The sequence below is a fragment of the Cebus imitator genome, unplaced genomic scaffold (assembly GCF_001604975.1).
Source record: "Cebus imitator isolate Cc_AM_T3 unplaced genomic scaffold, Cebus_imitator-1.0 Scaffold612, whole genome shotgun sequence".
Classification (NCBI taxonomy): domain Eukaryota; kingdom Metazoa; phylum Chordata; class Mammalia; order Primates; family Cebidae; genus Cebus; species Cebus imitator.
The window spans coordinates 565632-583093 of NW_016107927.1; the positions used below are offsets into that span (position 1 = coordinate 565632).

A 17462-nucleotide genomic window follows, 5' to 3' on the forward strand; every position below is an offset into this window, starting at 1 on the left:
TTGGTTTCTTTTTTGGTAATCTCTAAGTTCTCAAAAATAAGCATCAATAACTTTAAGATTAAAAGATCATTTAAAAAAATCAGATGGTAAACAAATACTAAATCCCTTTGAACTTACTTTAAAAGCTGCAGTATAACATAATTCTAATACAGTAACTTACCTATCAATCACTTAATGGAGTAATGTTCTAATATACAAAACAAAAAGCTTTTTGGCTTTCTGGAAAGATACCATATATGAAGGAAAAAGAACCTCAGACAAGTTTAATAATTCTTAAAATAGCACTACATGCAACTCTATTCTCTTAACTCTTAAGAAGGACTTCGTAAAATACTTACATGCATGTGTTATTAATAGCATCATCCGGGCAGTGCCCTGAGCAATAGCACTTTAAAAAAGGCAAGGTATCCTCTGGTGCCAAGGTTACTCCATTTTCTGACTTCTTCTGGTCAGAGTCTGATTTCATCCCAGTGCCATGGAGCATACTGTCTAGATTCTGTCCTGCATTCAAATATGTAATTTGTAAGTAACTCATTTCTGAAAAACTAATTGTTTGATTACAATTTTCAAGGAGAAAAAATTGCTAAGCTTTCTTATCACAATAATTACAGTTAACATTTTTCTTTAGAAATATAAATTTAATTCACCCAACAGTCATTTGTTAATAAATTATTATGCAGAGTATTACTGCACCAGGTATCGTGGGGTATATGAAGACAGCTATATCACAATTTCTGCACTAGTGAAGGACAAACAAGAGTGGTGCAGGGCAGAATACAGTCAAAACTTGTTTTTTATATTTTTAAAATAACTTAAATTAAAAAAAAAATGTAACCAGGGGAAATCATAGCGGTCAGCACATCTGGAGTGCAATGAATACACCCTGCCCTGGGAAAACCACCTTCGTGATCATATCTCCCCTGCCAGGTAAATATACAGTCATCACTTGTAAGAAAGGCACAAAACGGGGAGACTTCAGAGAAGTCTGTGAGAGTTTCCAATGATTAAATACAGACAAATTATGATTCTTCTTGTAACTCCTTGGTTTAAAACTTATGACTAGCTCTTTTTAACAAGTCCTTTATTTGTGCTTCTACGCAGAAAAGGAGTTAACTAAGCATCTTGCTTTCGCCTTTAATTGCTTAAGTAAGGAAATCATGAGAGCATGGGGACCAATCACGTTATCTGGAGACTTCTGCCTCAAGGTCATTGGTTTGATTCCAGACCATGCTGCCAGAAACTGAAAGTTACAGAAGGGCAGCAGTTAGCTCACAGAAATGGAACTACATTCTTACACTAGAGTCTAGTAGCCTGCAATGACAGATACTGTCATATTTGGCACTAAATCTTTCAGGCTGGAAGCAGAACAGAACCAAAACAACTGTTCTAATCATTACTTTCTCTCTCTCTGACTCAGCTAGACCATTCTTTGTGGGTTATTCTCAAGGGAATGAAAGGGCAGAACCAAAGAGATGAGTGTATATGTATTTCATTATAAATGTTAAATTAGTGGTTCAAGGCACAAAGCAGACTTGACTTTACATTTACCATACTGATGAGATAAACTACTGAAAAGACAAAAAAAAAATCACATATGCACATACTGATAACAGAAAAAGTGTTGCTAAATAAAGTGTTTTGGTGATTCGATGTCTTCAGTTTTAATAATCATCACTTTTTTTTTTTTTGGAGACATGGTCTCACTCTATTGCCCAGGCTGGAGTATAGGTACGTGTTCACAACTAACTGAAGCCTCAAACTCCCAGACTCAAGTGATCCTCCCACCTCAGCCTCCAGAGTAGCTGCGACCAAGGGCATGTGCCACCACGCCCCACTAATTTTTAAATTCTTTGTAGGGACAAGGTCTCCCTATGCTGCTCAGGTTGGTCTTGAACTCCTGGGCTCAAGCAATCCTCCCACGTCAGTCTCCCAAAGTGCTGGGATTACAAGGATGAGCCACCATGCCTGGCCAATAACCTTTATTTTCTTATGCTGAATACTTAGTAAAGGAATTTGCTACCCCATGAGTATATATTAACAGGAGAGAAAACACTTTTTTTTTTTTTTCCAAGGCAAGAGTCTCACTGTCACCCAGCCTGGAGGAGTGCAGCGGCACCATCTTGGCTCACTGCAACCTCCACCTTCCAGGTTCAAATGATTCTCCTGTCTCAGCCTCCCGAGTACCTGGGATTACAGGCACCCATCACCACGCCTGGCTAATTTTTTTGCATTTTGTTAAAAGAGACAGGGTTTCAACATGTAGTGATCCACCTGCCTTGGCCTCCCAAAGTGCTGGGATTACAGGCATGAGCCACTGTGCCTGGCCAGGAGAGAAAACACTTAGAGGAAAAAAAAAAAGCTGGAAGTTTGTGTATATACATATATTACCCATCCCCCTCACCTACCTTCTCCTTTCAGAAATAAATTCCGTAATATAATGTCAACGCTTCGGTTAGACCTATAAACTGATTGCTACAAAGTGGAAAGATCTCCTTTATGTTAGAAACATCAACCAACTGTAGGGCCAGGTGCAGTGGCTCATGCCTGTAATCCCAGCACCTTGGGAGGCTGAGGCAGGTGAATCATGAGGTCTGGAGTTTGAGGCCAGTCTAGCCTACATGGTGAAACTCCGTCTCTACTAAAAATACAAAAAATTAGCTGAGTGTGGTGGTGGATGTCTGTAATCCCAGCTACTCAGGAGGCTGAGGCAGGAGAATCAATTGAACCTGGGAGGCAGAGGTTGCAGTAAGCCAGGATTGCGCCACTGCACTGCAGCCAGGACGACAGTTCGAGACTCCAACTCAAAAAAAGAAAGAAACATCAACTGTAAAAGATGGGGTGGGGGAAAGCAGGAGGTACATGAAGGGAAGAAATCCACTGGGCAGGAAATGAGAAGGGTGGGATTCTTTTTTACCGTGGGCCTACCCCGCTTTACCTAGCTGGATGGTCTTGGGCAAGCCATGTCACTTTTCCAGGCTTCACTTACTCAATATCACTACAGGACTACTGGACAGGTGAGGTCAACTAACCAGCTTTAAAATCCTATTAGGTTAACAGAAGACAATGATCAATTCAACTCTGGAGAAAAAACAGTAAATAATGTATCACAGCAATTGATTTTTCAAAAATCTAGTGACACAGAAAAAACAGTTTAGTGTGGCAGAAATATCACTTGAGATAACAGCAAGAAATGAAGGGTTCAAGTCCCAGTTATGGGCACAGATAAGTTACTCTCTGAGCCTCAGTTCTCTATCTATAGAAAATGATGATAATAATTCCTGCCTAATTCAAATCAAGAGGTTATAGGTAGATCAAATGAATATCTATTAAGGTGCTTAAGCTAGATGTAAAATAGCATCCAAATGAAGATGTTACTAATAACAAAGATTATAACACTAAAAGATCACTGATAACCTGAAAAGCTCCAAGTTACATGAAACTTCCTAGAATACTGTTTGAATTTACAAGACCAAAAAACCTCAATTACAATAGCTATATCTGGAGCTTATATTATGCCAAATATTCAACAAAATATTTACTAGGGATCTACTATGTGCAGGCAAGGTATTAAATGCTGGAAATGCAAAGATGTGGCATCAAAGCCACATATGTGGCCTTGAGGAACTTGGTGGGAAGCAGAGGAGTAATAAGCACAAAAGCAAATAAATACAATGTGAAAAGTGACAAAACACAAGGCTGGGCACGGCGGCTCACACCTGTAATCCCGGCACTTTGGGAGGCTGAGGCAGGAGGATCACCTGAGGTTAGGAGTACGAGACCAGCCTGGCCAACATGGTGAAACCCCGTCTCTACTAAAAATTATAAAAAATTAGCCAGGCACGGTGGCAGGCACCTGTCCCAGTGTTTGGGTGGCTGAGGCAGAAGAATCGCTTGAACCTGGGAGGTAGACATTGCAGTGAGCAGAGATCACACCACTGCACTCCAGCCTGGGTGACAAGAGCAAAACTCCATCTCAAAACACGAAAAAGTGACAAAATATGAAGGTGTTATGTAAACCAAACAAAGAAGTTCATCCTAGGTGTCAAAACCCAAACTCATCTTAGGTGTCAAAAATAATGAAATCTAAGGTACATCTTAAAAACTTGCAAGATTTCATCAAGTGGATACTGAATACAAAGAAAAGTAGCACACAAGAGCTTCTCTGCGCTCTCCCTAGGTGACAGCATCCACTCTCTGTTGATGGTTCCTGGATGTACCCCTCTAGCCATGACCTGCTTAGGCATCTCCTGACTGACTTGTCCTAAATGGAACTCTTGATTTGCCCCAAACCTGGTCTAATCGAAGTCTTCTGACTCAATCTCTAAAATGTACATCAATTGTTTTCATTTTTCTCCAACTCCGCTGCTGTCACCAAGGTCCATCACATCATGCCTTTACTAAGGTAAGATGTCTCCAACTGGTCACTCTGCTTCTGCTCTTGGTCCCTGTGATTTATTTCCCACAGGGTCGGAGACATTCTATGAACACAAATCTGTCATTCCTATTTGAAATCAACCAATGGCTCCGCAATGCACTCAAAATAAAATCCAAGCTCCTTCAATGTGTGCTCCCAGGGCCCAGGATGATCTGGATCCTGCAGGGCTCTCCATCATCACTTTGCTTGGCACATGGCCTTCTGTCAGTTCAGAATATGTCAATCTCTCTCCACCCACAAGTCCCGTGTATTTACAAGGTATAAATTACGAGCCCTGGGGTGGACTGGGGGTATCGGTTTTATGTCAAAACAAACACACACAAAATACTTAAGAGCTTACATGCTTAAGTAAAACATCTCAGGAAAACATGAAAATGTACACATACAAAGAGACAAACAGCTACAAGAGGCACATGACTATCTACAGGTCCTTGTCATCCCTGGCAATTTTCGGCATCGGTGACTTTACTAGCTTTTATTCCCGGCTAAGTAATTTTTCACACTTTCCCAATAATTTATTGGCCTCCTTTTTCTACAGCAGATGAATGTCCTCTGCCCCAACCTTAAGATAAAATGTCTATGAAAGAACTCAGATGGCAAATGGTTGGTGAGACCAATGGGCTACTGATGCACTGCACATATGAGATAATCAGCAATGGCAGTATCCCTAATGAGTTCTGTAACAATAATCTGCATAATTAATTAAATAGAAACCAGGAAGACATCAGCAGGAGGAATGTCAAGTACAGTGAGGCAAGAACTGGGGAAAAGGTGGCAGGTCTACAACTGTGCTGTCCAATATGGTAGCCACTAGCCACACACGACTTAAAATGTAGATGAATTAAAATGAAGTAAAATTAAAAATCAGTTTATCAGCCACACTAGTCACAATTTGAGTGCTCAAAAGCCACATTTGGCTAGTAGCTATCATATAGACAGTATAGGTATAGAAACAGGTATTGATTTTGGGGGCCCGAAGGTCTCTGTCACAACTATTCAATTCGGCTGATACAATGCAAAATCAGCTGGACAACATGTACAAAAATGAGCATGGGTGTGTTCCAATAAAACTGCTTATGGATAAAAAAATTTGAGTTTCATATAATTTTCGTGTATCACGAAATATTCTCTTGATTTTTCTTCAGTCACTTAAAAATGCAAAAACACCATTCTTCACTCATGGGCAGCACAAAATGAAGCAATGAGCTGGATTTAGTTTGTGGGCTATAGTTTGCAAGTTACTGATACAGAAATTTCCATTGCCAAAGGTGGTTCTGTTGTACTATGTTGGTCTCGGGGGAACATTAAAGGGAGAAGAAAAGAAAGGATTTTGTGGCAGGGTCAGAAAGCACAGGAATGGGCTTTCCACATCTGATGGAATAATATGTGAATGATTAGGCTTAATTTATGACACTCTTGAGAGGCCAATAAAAATTATAGTTAAGATGTATTTCAGTTGAACATAAAAATTACCGTCAATCAGTTAACATTAATCAAAGTTGGTTCTGAACCCATTATCAAGAATGAAGTGACTCTGACACATACATGCGGTATCATCCATGATGTCATTCAGTGGCAAAAAATAAAGCTTCTGGAAACATGAATATAGTTACTGCATTAAATTCCATATGCTTGCCAGGCATGGTGTCTCTGGCCTGTAATCCTAGCACTTTGGAAGGCACAGGCAGGTCGCTTGGGCTCGGGAGTTCAAGACGAGCCTGGGACACATGCTGAGACCTGGTCTCCACAAAAAATTAAAAATATTAGCTGGGTGTGGTGGAGCACACCTGTAATCCCAGCACTTTGAGAGGCTGAGGTGGGTAGATCATCTGAGGAGGGTGGCTCATGTCTGCTATCCCAGCATTTTGGGAGGCTGAGGTGGGTAGATCTGAGCTCAGGAGTTCAAGGCCAGCCTGGCCAACATGGTGAAACGCCGCCTCTACTAAAAACACAAAAATTAGCCGGGCATGGTGGCTGTAACTGTAACTGTATCCCAGTTACTTGGGGGGCTGTGGCAGAAGAATCACTTGAACCCGGGAGGTGGAGTTTGCAGTGAGCCAAGATAATGCCATTGCACTCCAGCCTGGGCGACACAGCAAGACTCTTTTCTCACACAGAAAAAAAAAATGCTCAAAAAAAGTTTATGCTATTCAGTTCCTTTTATTGCATTATGATCAGAGTATGTGGTCTTTGAGGTGTCTTATTCTTTTTGTTTTTTTTTTGTGACAGAGTCTTGCTCCATCACCCAGCCTCCATCACCCAGTGCAGTGCCATAATCTCTATTCACTGCAACCTCTGCCTCCTGGGTTGAAGCAATTATCCTGCCTCAGGATCCTGAGTAACTGGGATACAGTTACCAGTTACAGCCACCACACTCGGCTAATTTTTATATTTTTAGTAGACATGAGGTTTCATCATACTGGCCACGCTGGTCTCGAACTCCTGACCTCAAGTGATCTGCCTGCCTCAGCCTCTCAAAGTGCTGTGATTACAGGCATGAGCCACCGTGTCTGGCCAAGGTACCTTGTACTTAACTGAAATATTATTTCAAAATTACCCAAGATAACCCAAGGGTGGAGTGGGTATGGGAGAAGTGCATAGAGGCAGAGAGGAAACAGCCCTGGTCATCAGTTGATACTGTCGAAGCTGAGTGACAAGTTCATGGAGTCTCTTTATTATTCTATTTAGGCATATGCTTGAAATTAGTATTTTTCCTATAAGTCATTTTAAAATACTCAAATAAAACAAGAATGTATTATCATAGCATCAAAAAAAAAATTGAACCCCACAAGTAAACCAAAAAGTCCTCTTTGGCCCCATCCAATTGCCCTCCCTCTCCTTAAACATAGCCAGTTATCTGTTTGGTGTACATGCTTCTAGTCATTTTTCTATTCATTTACATATATATGTTTATAAATACAGTATTCTTCCAGAAAACTTTTTATTTTTTTGAGACAGGATCTCACTCTGTTGCCCAGGCTGGAATTCAGTGGCCAGATCTTGGCTCACTGCAACCTCCGCCTCCCAGGTTCAAGTAATCCTCCCCCCTCAGCCTCCTGAGTAGCTGTGACTACAGAAACATGCCACCACACCCAGCTAATTTCTGTATTTTGAGTAGAAATGGGGTTTCACCATGTTGGCCAGGCTGGTCTTAAACTCCTAACCTCACATGATCCACCCGACTTAGCCTCCCAGAGTGCTAGGATTACAGGTGTGAGCCACCTCACCTGGCCAGAAACCTTTTTATGAAAGTGGAGAAAACTGTTCAGTGAACCCACACATACCCATATAGCCCAGCTTTTATAATGATCAGTTTATGGCCCTTCTTGTTTCACTCCATCCCCCTTTCATATAATTAAGAAGCTAATACCAGATATGTCCTTTTATATGCAAATATTTCAATGTGTATCTCTAAAAGATAGAGACTTTTAAAAAACAAACACAATTAATCACACCTAAAAGGATTAATAGTAATTCCTTATCCTTAGCAATATCATCAAACATCAAGGCAATGTTTAAATTTCCAAATTTTATAACTGTTATAAATTGCTTTCTAATTTCCAACTGTATCATAAATGTTACAAACTGCTTTAGTAGTTTCCTTGAATCAGGATCCAAATAAGCTTCACACATCATGGTTGGTTGTCTCCAAGTCTCTTACTCTACTGGTTTCTCCTTCCTCTTCCTGCCCTTGAGATTTACTTGAAGACACTGGGTAACTTGCCCGGTATTTACCAGAATAGTATTTACCACAGTCTGGAATTTCTGATCACATCCTCCTGGCATCATTGAACATGACCTCTTGTTCTCTATAGCTTTTGTAAATGGTACATTCACTACAGCTCGAGAGCTATGCTGTCCAGTATGGTAGCCACAAGCCACATGTGCCTACTGAGCACTGAAATGAAGCTACTCTGTACGTTGCAGTGAAGAGGGAACCAAATGTCTGCTTATCTGTTTTTAAAGTCTAGATTCACTAATTCAATTGGCATAGTATAAAATAATGTATCTAATCCTATCATTTCTCTTCTTTTTTATGACTTGGAATACATCGATGAGATGCTTTCCCTCACCTACTGACTGGATATAGGTGGCACAGTTCACATAAGAAAGACAAGATTAATGCTTGATTTTCCCTTCTGTTTACCAGTTTTCAAAATTAATGACTTCATTAGCATCTTTTAACAGTAACCACGAGTTTTGTTTTTTTTTCATTTTCTTTTTTTAAGAAGGGTCTTGCTCTGCTGCCCAGGCTGGAGTGCAGTGGTGTGATCATGGCTCACTGCAGCCTCAAGCTCCTGGACTCAGGTGATCCTCCCGCCTCAGTCAGGACTACAGGTGCATACCACCACAACTAACTAATTAAAAAAAGTTTTTGTAGAGGCCAGTTCTATGTTGCTCAGGCTAGTCTCAAACTCTTTTTTTTTTTTTTTTTTTTTTTAAGGGACTCCAAGTTTAGCTGTGGATGGTCTCAAATTCTTAAAGCTCAAGTGATTCTCCTACCTTGGCCTCCCAGAGTGTTGGCATTACAGGTGTGAGCCATAACCCCCAACCCTAACTAATTTTGTTCTTAAGTGTCATTACAAGCACATGGATTTAAACATATTTGATTTGTTTGAATTCACTACAATTATTATCCAATTCAAACAGGTCCCTGAATCCTTTGAACTTTCCCTTACTTTCCGGCTAAGATATTCCAAGATCACCTTGCTCTTTCCCTGCCAGACTCAGTGATTTCTCCAAGGAGTTCTAGATCCTTAGTGAAAAAAAGATAATCAGATTCTACAATTGGGTTGTTACAGGTGCTTGTTGCTACTGGGTTGGTCAGTGTAAAAATATATGGCTAAGAAAGTAGTTTTGCAACTTGCTTTTTTCACTTTAACTGTATTCATCCATTAAACAAAAACGTACTGAGTAAGTACACAGTGCTAGCCACTGTTTTAGGCCCCGGGTGACTGGAAGAGTAAACAAAACAAGGTCCTGTATCTATGAAAGCTTACAGTCTTAGATGGAGAAAGATAATAAAGACCAATAAATACCGACATTTGGTACTACTTTAATATTTATTCATAGATAAGTGCTATGATACCAAATAAAGCAGGTCATTTTCTAGCAAGGGAAAGGAGCAGAGTCCCTCAGAGCGGAGGTCATTAAACCAAGGACCAGGAGAATAGGCAAAGCTGAGGCCAGTGGCTAGGTCAGATATTCCCAGAACACACATCTAGACAAGATATTTAACTGTGTTTAATGGAACAAAAGCGAAGAGACTGGAACAAACAGAATGCAGGACTACTAAAACTTTATAGGAACTGTAATGCCAAAGATATTCCAGGCTGACTCAGGCGGTGAGTTTTTAATCCATAGGACAATTTCCAGTAATCAGATCTCCATGCTAACAGAAAGCAGGTTGCTAAAGCTGTTTGGTTTCCAGAAAGATCGTCCTCCACTAATCCCATGTCAGATGTGACCATGAAGGTAGAAACACTAGCCAAGGAACACCAGAGACAAGGCAAATCCTCCTAGAAAATAAAACTGGAGGCTGTCAAACAGGCTAAGCATCCTTAATCTACAAGCTATGGAGCAGTGAATACTGAGGTTGTTTCCAACTTTTCTTCCTCTGAGTGGGAGTTTTATATAGTACTTAACCCATTTAATTTTCATCACTGGATCCTGGGTATATTGTGCATTGATAATTGCTTTTAGCCACACACTGCTGGACCATGAAGAGGCACACACATCTGGACCTGAAGGAGAGGGCTTTACACCAGCCAGAAGTCCTGGATTAATAGGGTACAGAACCCTCTGAAAAGGAACTGAAAATTTCATAGCAACATGAGTACTTTGGCATATGCATGATGTCAGGTTGACAAATGTGGTACCCAGCAACAGATACTCTTATTCTTCTCCTCCTTCCCTTGCTGGCAACAGGCATGTGCACGTGTATACATATATTAAGTGCATTGTTGGTCTAACCCAACAATTTTAGTTCCATTCCCCTTGCCAGTGATTTAACACAAGAGCATATAATGAATTTTGGCCACTAAGATTAGAAGGAAGTCTGTTGGGGAAAGGAAGGGAGAGACTGGAGAAAGATTTATCAACTAAAAAGAGACACAAACAAATATTCATCCCTCTTCTTTCACTGAGCATTGTCAATTAAAACCTACCTCATCTGCATGTGATGTCTGGTCTCTCAGCAGCCACACTGTGACACTGTGGCTAATCTGACATTTAGAGATAACACAGTTGAAAAGACAAAGAACTTGGGTCTTGATGAGCCACATAATTAACTAACTACAGTCCCCTTATATCCAGACTTCTTGTGTGTTACCATATTCTCCTTGTTTAAGCTTTTATTTAAAAAAAAAAAAAAAAATCACCAAGCCCCAAATGTCGTGTTTAAGCTATTAAAAATTTTTTTTAATTACTTGTAGAGGAAAACTTTCTAATTGATGGAAAAGATAAAATCTCTCCCAAACCGTTTTAGCTGCCCAATTGGTATCTATTTTACCCCTTATCCTAGTTAACCAAACTTGTGATTTTGTTTGGGGGAAACAACGCATCCAGCCCTAGGCAATGGATATAGATTAATCTAATAAGTCAATTGTGACAATCCTGTTTCCCTGTTTTCCAGTAGCTCTTCTGATTAGGAATGATTAAGACTTAAGATAAAATCTGCAACACTTTTGCTTTCCTGGTATCAGGTCTAGTTGAGGCCAGTGCTGACCCCTTCCCTGTTTTACCTGCCTCAAATGCAGGTAACAGTAGCCACTTTGGAATCACAAGGGAAATGTCAAGAAAATTACAGGCGGCTGGGCGCGGTGGCTCACACCTGTAATCCCAGCACTTTGGGAGGCCGAGGCGGGTGGATAACGAGGTAAAGAGACTGAGACTATCCTGGCCAACATGGTGAAATCCCATCTCTAGTTTTTAGTCAAAAAAAATTTTTTAATACAAAAAATTAGCTTGGCTTGGTGGCTCGTGCCTATAGTACCGTCTACTCAGGAGGTTGAGGCAAGATAATTGCTTGAACCTGGGAGGCGGAGGTTGCAGTGAGCCAAGACTGTGCCCATTGCATTCCAGCCTGGCACCTGTCTCCAAAAAAAAAAAAAAAAAAAAAAAATTACAGATATGTCAGCCTTGACACTACTTAATAACTGAATGAACAGCAAACACCTACTGTCTATGTTAAAAATAAATCTCTACTGAAGTCATTATTAGTTACTTAAAGCTAAAATCCATTTCTGAAATTTGTGACCAAGTCCAAAAAAGGGACTAAATATCTATCGAATATTAACATATCCTGGTTCTAAAATTTGTGACCAAGTCTTTAAAAAAAAAACAACAAAAAAAAAACTAGGTATCTATCAGCTGTTAGTATCAGATGACGCATTTTTCTATTCAAACCTAAGTAACTTTATCTCAATGTAAAGCACTTAAATCTATACCCTAACAGTTGATGGTCAAAACCTTCTTGTTTATATCTAGATAAGCATTATTATTTCAATTTTACATCAAGGAAACCAAGGTACAGATAAGTTTATTTTCCTGAGACACAATTCAAAACAAGATAAAGCTAGAGCTAAAGTCAAAAGTTATTTCCAGTAATACCATTCTACAATCCTTCCTCATGATCTCTAAGAAATAACTTTTCTACACTGGTTTTAGCTTTAAGAGCAAACATTTTTATGTTAGTTGAAGCAACTATCAAAATAAGTTTTTTGAAAGGAAATGTAACAAATTTCGCTCTTTATCAGAGAAATGTAATTCCTTAATAAGATTTTTTGTTTTTACATAGTAACTAATTACCAACTTATTCCATCTAATAAAAGTTTATTATAGAACAATGTGAATTGGGGGGAGGACTAGGAATTTTGTATCATATTACCTATGTGTAATCTAAATAGATTTTTAAAAATTTTATGCCAAAATGGAGATTACCGGGGAGTGAAGTAGCAAAAAATAACATTACTATGAATTTAACTCATCTTCAAAACTGTGGCAGCTTTGGATGAGGTTGATCAACAAGGCATGTAACGGATACTGAAGTAAAGGTATTATACTAAATAATTTGGTGCTTCACAAATAAAAGTGACTTTTTGCCGGGCGTGGTGGCTCACACCTGTAATCCCAGCACTTTGAGAGGCCAAGAAGGGTAGATCATGAGGTCAAGGGATAAAGAAACATCCTGGCCAATATGGTGAAACCCTGTCTCTACTAAAAATACAAAAACTAGTTGGGCATGGTAGCACTCGCCTATAGTCCCAGCTACTCGGGAGGTTGCAACAGGAGAATCACTTGAATCCTGGAGTCAGAGATTGCAGTGAGCTGATATTGTACCACTGCACTCCAGCCTGGGTGACAGAGCAAGACTCCATCTCAAAAAAAAAAAAAAAAAAAAAAAAGGTGGGCTTTGCAAGAAGGCTCTGTATTCTGAGCATGGTAATACTAAGGATATTATAATACTAAGGTAAAATTTTTAAAAAAAAGCTATAGATTTCATTCTATGTGCTTTAAGATGAAAATATCAAAAGCTTAATGGCATTAATCATGTTTCTTCTTTACAGCAGGTATTAATCCAGATCACTGTGAACAAAACATTAGGAAAAAGCAACCTGTGAAGTAAAAAACTTGAGAACGAAGATATCCAGTGAGTTTTATGTAAAATCCTCTTGCAAAACAGTATTGTCTTTTCAGATTAAAATATGATCCTACTTAAACCATACATGTACAAATACAGACCATCTGGTCCTAAGAGTCATCACAGTAACTTCTTGTTTGGGAGTTCTGAGCTGTGAATACACAGTGGCAAAATTACATTATTGGTCACAGCAAACTGTCAGTGTTCTATGAAGAAATTTTAGTATTCAGCATAGACAAGCACACGTTATCTTTCTAGTCTTTTAACAACAATAAAATGAATTTTGGGGAGGGGGCGGGGGACAGGGTCTTGCTGGAGTGCAGTGACGCAATCTTGGCTCACTGCAGCCTCCGCCACCCAGGTTCAAATGATTCTCTTGCCTCAGTCTCCCGAACAGCTGGGATTATAGGCACCTGCCACCACACCTGGCTAACTTTTGTATTTTTTTGGTAAAGATGAGGTTTCACCATGTTGCCCAGGCTGGTACTCCTCCTGAGCTCGGACAATCTGCCCGCCTTGGCCTCCCGAAGTGCTGGGATTACAGGTGTGAGCCACCATGCCAGGCCAATAAAATGATTTTTAAATTATTCTTTATACTTGCTCCTTATTGTATTTTAAAGAGAGAGAAATTTTGAAGTTCAGCCTGGAGTACCTATTACCCTATCTTTCAGGCAGTAAATGAAGTGGCTTTACATACTCTATCTCATTTAATCCTCACAAGACCTAACGCTGTGTATCATCATGCCTATGTTGTGAAGACAGAGAGAGTGAGATTTCAAAAATACTTGAAAATGTTTCCATCACAGCCAAGTTAAAAAATTATTTGGCACGTGTTTCATCTTTGCTTCTTTCCTAAAAGCTGTCCTGGTAGGCTGGGCCTAACTATTCAAACAGGGATGAGTTGAAAGAACAGAAGCAAGAAATAGTGCTTTTTATATACAGAAATACATTACTAAAATGAACACTGATTTACCTTGAACACGAGAAATGATGAACAGATAGGATCCCAATAAACTGATGTAAATATATAGCTGAGTCATTGTTCAATTGCAATGTTTCCTGTACACTGTCACCTTTAATAACTGGTCTTGCTACTTCACTAATTTAAACGACTATCATTTGGTGAGATTTTCTTGTAGAAGATCGCGAGCACTCGACAATGACTTCAGCTCCCACGGCTTTCTCCCGACTCCTGAAAGACAGAAATATTAAAAAGGTAAGGAACACAACTGAATTTTGGAAAATTTTCAAAAACTAAAAGGAAAACAAATGCTCAAACACATCTTTAAACAATGAAATACATTTTAAAAGATTAAAGCTATCCTTTTTCTTTTAGGCACTATAATTTCAAACTTCAATTAATTTAATAACAGGCTGCAGCCTCTCCTGACCTCAGATTAACCATATGTACTGCAAGTAAAGTACATTAAACAATCTTAGTAGTCTTTTCTGGCTGCTCTAAAGTAATTATTTTATTAATACCATGAAAATTCCTAAATATATTAAGACTTAAAAAGGAAAAGTCAAATTTAAAATACAAGGGTAACCATCAACATTCTTGAAAATGCTAGTAGGTATACTGAAAACATCGTAAGTCTAAGAATTTCTTCTATAGATAGAAAAGAAAGCTGACCTTGAAAATTACACATATTTATTTATTTATTTGGAGACAGAGTTTTGCTCTTGTAGCCCAGGCTGGAGGGTGATGGCGTGATCTCCGCGCACTGCAACCTCCACCTCCTGGGTTCAAGTTTTTCTCCTGCCTCAGCCTCCCAAGTAGCTGGGGTTACAGGTGTGAACCACAATGCCTGGCTAATTTTTGTATTTTTAGTAGCGATGGGGTTTCACCATCTTGGCCAGGCTGGCCTTGAACTCCTGACCTCGTGATCTACCCGCCTTGGCCTCCCAAAGTGTTGAGAATACAGGCGTGAGCCACGGCGCCTGGCCCCACCCCCGAAACATTTTTCAAATTTAACAGAGGTGGGGGGGGGGTCTTACTATGTTAGCCCAAGCTAGTCTCAAACTCCTAGCCTCAAACAATCCTGTGGCCTTGGCCTCCTCCAACTGCTGGAATTACAGGTGTGAACCACTGCACCCAGTCTGCATCTACAGTATATATTATTGACCCAGTGTTAGGTACCAGAAATACAAATATGAGTATGCTTATTCCTACAGTCTTGGGAAGGAGACTGATTGCTATGCCTTGTTACATCTTTCACTGTCACTGTTTCCTCGCCCATTTATTTAAAGCTAGTATGTGGCCTTGTCTCATTAGAGCTACAACCAAGGCATCCTGCAGAGCTGGCTGGCCACAAGACTCAGAGGAAAGGAACTGTGTGTGATTCCTTCCACAAAAATATCCATAACCCTGCTACCCTGGCACAAGTTCAAATTCTGGATCTGCCTTTAACTTAACCTCTCTGAATAAGTTTCCACATCTTTAAAACTGGAATGAGGCCAACTGTGGTGGCAACCGCCTGTAATCTCAGCTGTAATCCTGGGCTCAAAGAGCATTACTTGAGCCCAGAAATTCGAGGCTACAAAGCACTATGAACACAAGAGTTAAGAGCCACTGCACTCTAGCCTCGGCAACATAGCAAGACCCCATCTTAACAAACAAACAAATCTGGAATGATATTTATTAACCCAGTTATTCTGAGAACCAAATGAGATAATAGCAAACAAATATTTAAAACAATTTTTAAAATAAAAAAATAAATAAGTTTAAATCTTTTTTTTTTAACTTAAGGAACTCATATAAAATAATAGCTAACACATATTAACCTCTATGTGTCAGTACTGTCATAAATGCTTTGCATATATTAACTTATCAAACCATCAACCAACTTATTTAAAAGGTAAAATTACTATTTTAATTTTACAGATGAAGAAACAGACTTTAAGGAACTTATCAAAGATCACACAACAGGTAAGTGGAAGAGTCATAATTAAAATCAAGGAGGTCTAATTCCAGATTCTACACGTTAACAACTACGCTATAATACCCTGCCTGGTGTTTATATATTACGTAATATAAATACACATTATGAACTATTTAGGAGAGCTTGGTACACACTAGGTGCTAAATAAAATTCTCTCCTCTCATCCATGTTTATAACATACTTGCCAACCTGGCACAGAAAGTCACTAACAGGTGCTATCCGTGACAATCTCATCTGCAAAAAATTTTTATAGACAAAAAAAGCTGTGATAACTTGTATGGAGAACAGCCATCAAATCGTCCTTTACTATGAGCTCAATACATATAGGTATTGATGACAATGGTTAAGACATGAATGCAGTCTGAGAATTACAGGAAACAATACTGCTGTAATCAAAGAGGACAACCATCTTACTTTATTCCACCTGGCCAGGCCTCCTAAGCACTTGAGAGAAGAATGACAGGAATGCAAAGGACATAGCAACCACTCCACTTGAGATACAACCAAAAGAACCCACGGGCTTTGCTCATAGAGTACATAAGGAATAAAGTTTGAATGTACCTTTGTCAAGGACATGACCAACATGGTAGAAAGGGAGACTGGGCTAAATGATCTTTTTTCCTTTTTGAGGCAGGGTCTTGCTCTGTTACCCAGGCTCAAGTGCAGTGGTGCAATCTCAGCTCACTGCCTCCTGGACTCTGGGTGATCCTCCCACCTCAGCCTCCTGAGTAGCTGGGACTACAGGCATGTGTCACCAAAATTTTTGTATTTTCTGTAGAGATGGGTTTTGCCATGTTACCCAGACTGGTCTAGAACTCCTGGACTGATGCAATCCACCCACCCCAGCCTCCAAAGTGTTGGGATTACAGGTGTGAGCCACCAAGCCTGGCCCTAGACTAAATAATCTGTGATCCTTTCCAAAGCTGGAGTCCTACGGAAACAGTGTTCTTCCCATTGAATTATTAATCTATTCCCTAAATGTTTATTAAGTGTTTATGCTATGCATGATTCCGTATTAGATACCAAGAATACACTGTTCAAAGCCAAACAGACCCGGCCTTCGTGGAGTTCAGTCATTAAAACAATCAAGATATTCAAGACACCAAACAAGACAGCACAAATTATACACAATCATTAACTTGTGGTAAGTGCAAAGCACGAGCTGGGCACAGTGTCTCACGCCTGTAATCTCAGCACTTTGGGAGGCCGAGGCAGGTGAATCACGAGGTCAGGAGTTCAAAACCAGCCTGGCCAAGATAGTGAAACCCCATCTCTACTAAAAATACAAAAATTAGCCAGGCGTAGTGGCATGCACCTGTAATCCCAGCTAATTGGGAGGCTGAGGCAGAGAACTGCTTAAACCCGGGAGGCAGAGGTTGCAGTGAGCCAAGATTGTACCACTGCACTAGCCTGGGCAATAGAGTGAGACGCCATCTCAAAAAAA

General features: G+C 39.8%; 1 protein-coding gene and 1 non-coding gene across 2 annotated transcripts in view; both read right to left on the reverse strand.

Moving 5' to 3' along the window:
- Window positions 1–17462, reverse strand: part of BMPR1A (bone morphogenetic protein receptor type 1A) — a 175239-nt gene that overhangs the window by 36444 nt on the left and 121333 nt on the right. Inside the window, exons 3-4 of the mRNA XM_037734391.1 lie at window positions 14050–14268; window positions 339–501 (exon numbers count right to left, since the gene is read on the reverse strand). Of these exons, the coding sequence (XP_037590319.1) occupies window positions 339–501; window positions 14050–14116 (230 nt within the window). The 5' untranslated portion in view covers window positions 14117–14268. The remainder of the gene's footprint in view (window positions 1–338; window positions 502–14049; window positions 14269–17462) is intronic.
- On the reverse strand, window positions 780–935 carry LOC119469257. The gene has a single exon (XR_005198064.1). It is a non-coding gene; the product is annotated as a U1 spliceosomal RNA (small nuclear RNA).